Source organism: Sphaeroforma arctica, assembly GCF_001186125.1.
Source record: "Sphaeroforma arctica JP610 unplaced genomic scaffold supercont1.44, whole genome shotgun sequence".
Classification (NCBI taxonomy): Eukaryota; class Ichthyosporea; order Ichthyophonida; genus Sphaeroforma; species Sphaeroforma arctica.
This window is the reverse complement of record NW_014040514.1, coordinates 103,929-110,641: the sequence shown is the minus strand read 5'-3', so window position 1 is coordinate 110,641 and position 6,713 is coordinate 103,929. Positions and strand designations below refer to the sequence as shown.

Genomic DNA, 6,713 nt, shown 5'->3' with positions numbered 1-6,713 from the left:
CACACACACACACACACACACACACACACACACACACACACACACATATATATATATATATATATATGTGTGTGTATGTATACGTGGATGTATGTATCGATTACTGAAAACTGAAGGTATACTTTATTCGCACACAAGTATTGCACTGCCAGTGTGTGGTGATGATGCCTAGTATCGCCACTGAAGATATATTGCTTTGTATGGCAACTCTACTTTCAGTATCCGTCGAGTAATATAGTATGTATGTGGCCGGTTACAGCCCAAATCCTATTATAGTGATAAACATATCGCTGCGTATTTGCTAACGCTACACACACCAAACCTTCCACCAGAGTAACGAGGATGGAGGAAGGCTTGCGAAGCGAGAATTCAGCAAGTCATTTCCCCAGGCACACACACCGGGGGCCGACAGTGGTCGTGCAAGTAAGCGTGTGAGAAGCGATCCGAGAGAAAGACTGCCATCTACTACTAGAGTGGATGAGAACGGCCACTCAGTCGATGCGCGTGCAGAGGCGAGGGAAAATGCGGAACTGCAACTTATCCGGGATTTGAAACGAGAAAATGAGGGATTGAGAGTGCAAGTGGATGATTTGACAGAGGAGGTATGCCTCTGTTCTAAGCCCATGTACTCCCAGTACTAAGCTGCCAATATATTCTTCTGAGTTGGTCCTACTTGGCGCGCATGAGCACATTCTACGATTCGGTGCACGCCGTTTTCGATGAGTTTGACCTTAGATATTGTCTGGTATTATTAGAATATCATCGATTTGTCGGAAGCCTTTCTCCTGTATTGAAGAGGATGCTGGTCAGAAGCAATCATTCAAACCCCATTTTCTGCACATTCGAGTATATATTAATTCAATGCCCATACTTCGGCAACGTTCCACAGGTAGAAAACACGACGTACGCACTGAAATTGGTAGCCGATGACTTTGACACTATGGTAAGTGTCGCTTGGTGTGCTATAAATCAAATTTTGGACACCATTGCGCAAGCATTTCGTTATTCTCTCCATATTTATCGGCTTCGCGGCATCTGTATAATTGTTGTATTTGAACCTTATCATTTCTTCTGTTTCTCAGAAAGCAGAAAATATCAAATTGAAGAGTCTAAACTCACAGCATATGGAGCTGATTGATTCCTATAGCGACGAGGTGAGTGTCTGTAGCATAGAATTTGGCTCTTCCTGATGTATTGCGCACATGTTAAGTTCTCTGAACTTATAAAATATATTTCAATGTCGAAGTGGAATTCATGTTTCCATCTATATGAATAACGCTACTACTTGTTTTTCTTGCACACAGCTGGAAAAATTGCGACGCATACATGTCGAGGATACAGAGAAGAGCGAGGTTTCGAACATGAAGGTATTAAATATTTAGAGATTTCTTGGTGTATAACTTTTCTTGAAGTAAAGGGTCCTGCTTCACCAAATAACTCTCTGAAAATCTTTTATATTCACAGGCACGCAAGGACCTAGACAACGCTGAGAATTACGCTGCACATTACCGGGTGCTGTATGAGGTAAGTGTACTTCACTAGAATATATAGTTTTGCATTCGTGCGATGCACGATTTTTTCTGAATTCGCTCATTGACCATATTTGAAACGAAGTCTCATCGTTTTCTCAATTATATGCATAAATTTGCTGCAAAGGCTTCTGCAAAGGAATCGCAGAGGTCGGAGTCAGAATCAGCTCCACGGTCGGAATCACACCCGTCGAGGAGGCGGTCAGGGGCGAGCTCGTCTGGCGGGCGCGCGCGCCCGTATGATAGGACTCGATGAATGCGACAACAACCAGCCACTGAACTTACCTACGACAACCCACGAACAAGATGCGCAATCTCAATTTGAAGAGTATATTGTTAAATATCCGTTGCATCTCGGGAAGAAATAGCTGGAGAAGTACGCACCATACATCCAGCTTTGATCATCAAGAAAGCAAGAGTCCGCGATGGACATACCATCGATAAATCAAGCGAAGTGACATCAGTATTGTATCCTAAGGGCAGCCTGTGCCATTGACACAGTACCGTGCTTCTGGCACAGGGAACAAAAGTCGCCAATCGAAGAACCAAATATAGTGAATTTAGTGAAGATTCATTATCACGAAAAAGATAGACGGCGTGGATGGCTTGACAAATTAGGCGGCCTTCACACATACTACGACTGCATAAAGTGGGCACTAATTACCTGGATAAATTAAACACGACAAGCGAGAGACTGCAACATTGTCAAATATATGTCTTGTGTTTAATTGCTATACTTGAGCGTATATTTTGTAGACTTGTCAGGATGCCCACAGTCATGAATCCACTGTCGTAGAGTATGGGTTCGCCTTTGTCGTTGCAAGAGATGGTAATTTACCTATTCGTGTTGGTTCCTTTAATCACCCCCGTTTTGTTCGTACAATTCCGCCACCGCGTCTCTATATTTCATAGCAGCAGGGATACGTTTCAACTTCAATGTTGGCGTGAGAAGACCGTTGTCGATTGTGAAAAGTTGTGACTCCACAATAATACGCGGTACTCGTTCGAAGCCTTTGAGACCACCCTCTTTGTGCATGGCGTCTAGTTGTAGCAAAAGAAGGTCACGAAGCTCAGGAGCAGCACAGAATGTGTTGAAGTCGCCAACCTTATTGTTGTACCTAGCCCATTCAATGACCAGCTCCTCGTCCGGCACAACAACAGCCACGGGGTATGAGCGAGATGAGTCTCCTGTAATTAGAATCTGAGCGATGAATGGGCACTTACTATACATCGACTCTAGCATCTCCGCACACAAGTACTCCCCCTGTGACAACTTGAAAATAGATTTCTTCCGGTCGATGATTGAGAGCGTGCCATCTCTATTCCACTCTCCGATATCGCCAGTGCAGAACCAACCATCGCGGTCGAAGACTCTCATCGTCTGGTATTCGTCCTTTAAGTATCTGTATATCGCAACAACAGTAGGGAAGTGTCAAATTGGACTCACATGCCAAACAGTGTCATGCGTGTGTACTGGTATGTGGGTCTATTTTGTACCATGAAACATTGCTGGAAAAATAGAAGAGACACGCATAGTATCTATGATCAAGCTCAAGTTGGAGTTACAATGTGCACATACCCTTTGAACACATTATTGCCTCGCACATGGATCTCTCCTCTGGGAGGATCGCTGTCTGTCTCATACGACATCTCGGGAACACTTATCAATTTGACCTCACAAACTGGAAGCGGACCCCCACAGTGGCCTAAAGTTACACTTTTCGGATGTGCACATGTTAAACCTGCGGTAGTCTCAGTCAAGCCGTATCCGGTCATGATACAAGGGCAGAGGCACACCCGTAAGAATCGATGAACTTCCTGATCGAGAGGGGCGGAACCAGACACTATAAACCTCACTCTACCGCCAAGTATTTCGCGGAATTTGGAGAACACAACTCTGTTACATAGAGGAGTGTCTAGCCCTGCCAGCAAGGCTTGTTCGCGTAAACGGAACGCGATATTGAACAGAAAGCGTTTGGGAAAGCTAGCAGCACTAATTCCTTGCTGAATTTTGTCGTGGATGCGGTTGAGTACCCTTGGAACCGCTATTAAGAAAGTGGGTCGAAGCTCCTGAATGTCAGCGATGAGATTTGGTATGTGGCCTTCGTAGAAACCAACTGCTGCTCCGTAATGTATACAGAAAGCCTGCATATGAATATATTAGATAAGTTTTAATGAAATAGAACAATGCAACGAATCAAAATACCTTAAATTAAAGTAAAAACCGTGAGAGTATCTTCAAGATATTGTACCTGTACAAGTCGCTCGAAGACATGCGCCAGTGGTAAAAACGATATATGGACGTCATCACAGCTTATTTCGAGGTTCAGTTCCAACGCTCGAAGACTTGCCATTATATTCCCATGGGTGATTTCGACTCCTGTCAAGTGCGTGAGATTATTTTACGGAAGTTAATTCGCTGAAATGAGTATACTAGTCATACATCTTTATGCAAGGTTTAATACAGATATTCCACATGAAATTTGAGTAACAAATGTGTGTATTGCAGAGATTCGGGTAAATAGTCTGTATACAAAAGCGATCAATAATAAATTCTATGAACGAGCTTTCTTCGAGCATTGCGTAGCAAACCTTTAGGATCGCCAGTGGACCCGCTTGTGTACATTACTATTGCAACGTCTTCGGCAGCTGGGATTGTGTGAGGTATCTCACTTCCCTCTCCCAAAAGCAGAATATCTGCCAGTGTTGTTAGATGCACATTCACTCGAGCAAAGTCTGCTCTCAATCTACTCGACGCGATATCATCGAAACAGATTGCAAGTTGTAGGTGAGGGTGGTCGATTGTCTTTTGGCACGCTAGCAGTACGTCCTGTATTTGGTCCTCGCCAAAAAATATTGCAACCATTTCAGAGTGCTGTATTATATAATCGATGTCTTTAAAACTGTCGTATAATGCAACTGTTGGATTACTGTGTAGATTGCAAGCAGTCTCCGCCAGGGTCCATTCAATTCTGTTCTTTGAGTAGATCCCAACTCGCTGTCTTGGTTCAACTCCCAGACATAGTAAACCTGCAGCAGAACCAGCAATGAAAAACAAATGAGCGTTTTATACGTTCAGCTTGAATACACAACATACAAAAGAGCGCATCGCCGGAAATGAAATTCGGATAGATACCTGCACCGATCTCGTCCGCAATTTTTCCACCTTCCGCGTAGGTAATGTACCTGTATGGACCTGACGAGTTGTCTGGCAGAATGCTCCTCTGCCCCAGGAAGTTCTTCTCGGGATAAGCAGCGAGCGCCATTTGGAAGTTGTGGTACAAAGTACTCCGCTCGGGAGCGTAGCTAGCGAGATGTGTGGGCCATATTGGTACTCCGTTTACAGAAGCAGGACTACGGTGCACACCTGAGCCCCAGTCATCACCGTTCTGAACAATACTTTGGAATTTTAGTTTGGGGTACGACGGATCTGGGTAACATTCATTCATTTCATCCTCATTCAAGGATGTAGAAGGAATGGAGGACAGAGTGCCTCCCATTATTGCAGTTGCTTATCATGTACATTCAACCTTCGAATGTAGAGAGCCGTTCCAAGGAATAGTACATTTTTATATCATATTTTTCCAAGGGAAGCTCTCTTTAACAGGCTTCTCACGTACTTTGAAATACGTAATACAACTCAACAGATCAACTGCGCAGTTTTGATTTTTCAACTGTTGGATCATCCCGAATTCCGTTGGAATGCAATCGAGTTCTGATTGGTGGATTACGATATGGTGGGCTGTTTAGTTTTTATAAATATCTGCTTGATGGGGCGATGGGCAGAGCAACTTTTACCATTGTATAATACAGCGGGGCCTTCCGGGACTTCGCTGTATTAAACTACGATTATGCCCTATGTGGCCGGCGCTGCCGCTGTGAATTTGCATCACTATCTTACATGATGGCGTATGTTGCTTGCGTTAAAGGACGAATTCGCGCGGACGCAGTTGTTGTAAAGAAACTAAAGCGATGTTCAGAGTTCCCAAAACCTCATTAGCACCAGTGCTCGACTTGTCGACTGACGATATATTAATGGTCGCAATCTTGTACGGAGATTAGTCCTATACATACAGTGTTGTACGGTAGGTCGTCCTCAGCCTATAAATCCCTGAGTGTTATCGGCGATAGGCAAAAAATATGCAATCTAATGAGGTGAATTTGAATCTGTACAGTATGCTGCTATATCACGACCTAGATGTGCAGTCTTGACTGTACCGTCCTACGAAATTGCGAACCAGTCTCCCGATTTGTAATTAGGTTCGATTACAAAAGTGACAAGTGCATTCTGAGTCCAACTTTCCATTAGGAGTGAGATTTATTGTTTTTGACCAAAATGGCCCAACGTATCAAGCTATTTGAATCGCGTGATGAAGTCCTCGATCTTCTTCATACGCGTGCTCTCGTCGGGGGCTGACACACTTACACTAGGGTTTCCGTCAGACTCCACCTTCATACCATCACCCTTCTGCAGTAAATGTAAATTATCTTACATCAATGCTAGCAAGAAGATATACCAGCCTTTACAATAAAACCTGTTCAGCGAATAAGATAAGTCCCTACTTATGTATCGTCTGAAAATAAACAGTGAAGATATTTCACAGCGCTACATACCGTACTAATGGATGAACCGTTGGCAGCCTTCGTGTATGCAGCGAGAAGCGCTTGTTCATCTTGTTTCTTAAGACTCTGCAGATAGATTTTACGAGTTATAAACAAACAGGCAAAGTACAAGAAATGTGACGTGCAATTGTCCTAAATAACCAGAGAGAGCAGGCCTGACAGTCAACATCCACTTCCATATATCTCTGCACACGAATCTGTTCAGTATTACATTGTGCATCTGATTCATCAGCTTACGACATGTGAGGACATGAATCGCTACAAAATAGCTTACCTTCATCAATACAATTCTCTGGAAGGTGGATTGGTCATCGTCTGGTAAGAGCGCGAGATACGTTTGTACAAACATATCGTTGGGAGTCGTAGGAGTCATGACCACCTGTTGATAACAATGGCAAGTCCCATCAGACAATCAATAATTGGCCGTAACAAATCTACGTATATATATGCGTAAGCTTATTGACGTATATATATATATATATATATATATATATATACTACATATACATATATATATATATATATATATATATATATATATATATATATATATATATATAT

The 6,713-nt window shown here is 43.0% G+C and overlaps 3 protein-coding genes across 3 annotated transcripts in view; 1 reads left to right on the top strand and 2 right to left on the bottom strand.

Annotated features, from left to right (window-relative positions):
- Positions 1 to 2,128, top strand: part of SARC_01166 (hypothetical protein) — a gene marked incomplete at its 5' end in the record, with an annotated part of 2,630 nt that extends 502 nt beyond the window's left edge. Inside the window, 6 exons of the mRNA XM_014305126.1 lie at positions 333 to 602; positions 890 to 943; positions 1,083 to 1,154; positions 1,305 to 1,367; positions 1,465 to 1,524; positions 1,657 to 2,128. Of these exons, the coding sequence (XP_014160601.1) occupies positions 333 to 602; positions 890 to 943; positions 1,083 to 1,154; positions 1,305 to 1,367; positions 1,465 to 1,524; positions 1,657 to 1,785 (648 nt within the window). The 3' untranslated portion in view covers positions 1,786 to 2,128. The remainder of the gene's footprint in view (positions 1 to 332; positions 603 to 889; positions 944 to 1,082; positions 1,155 to 1,304; positions 1,368 to 1,464; positions 1,525 to 1,656) is intronic.
- A 121-nt stretch (positions 2,129 to 2,249) lies between these two features.
- On the bottom strand, positions 2,250 to 5,029 carry SARC_01165 (hypothetical protein; the record flags this gene model as incomplete). The annotated part of the gene is made up of 5 exons (XM_014305125.1): positions 2,250 to 2,932; positions 3,109 to 3,674; positions 3,782 to 3,909; positions 4,122 to 4,559; positions 4,666 to 5,029. The coding sequence occupies 5 exons, from the start codon at positions 5,027 to 5,029 to the stop codon at positions 2,386 to 2,388; spliced, it is 2,043 nt and encodes a 680-aa protein (XP_014160600.1). The 3' UTR covers positions 2,250 to 2,385.
- A 788-nt stretch (positions 5,030 to 5,817) lies between these two features.
- The window catches only part of SARC_01164 (hypothetical protein), an 8,246-nt gene continuing 7,350 nt past the window's right edge, over positions 5,818 to 6,713 (bottom strand). Inside the window, exons 16-18 of the mRNA XM_014305124.1 lie at positions 6,427 to 6,531; positions 6,144 to 6,218; positions 5,818 to 5,997 (exon numbers count right to left, since the gene is read on the bottom strand). Coding sequence (XP_014160599.1) covers positions 5,884 to 5,997; positions 6,144 to 6,218; positions 6,427 to 6,531 — 294 coding nt within the window. The 3' untranslated portion in view covers positions 5,818 to 5,883. The remainder of the gene's footprint in view (positions 5,998 to 6,143; positions 6,219 to 6,426; positions 6,532 to 6,713) is intronic.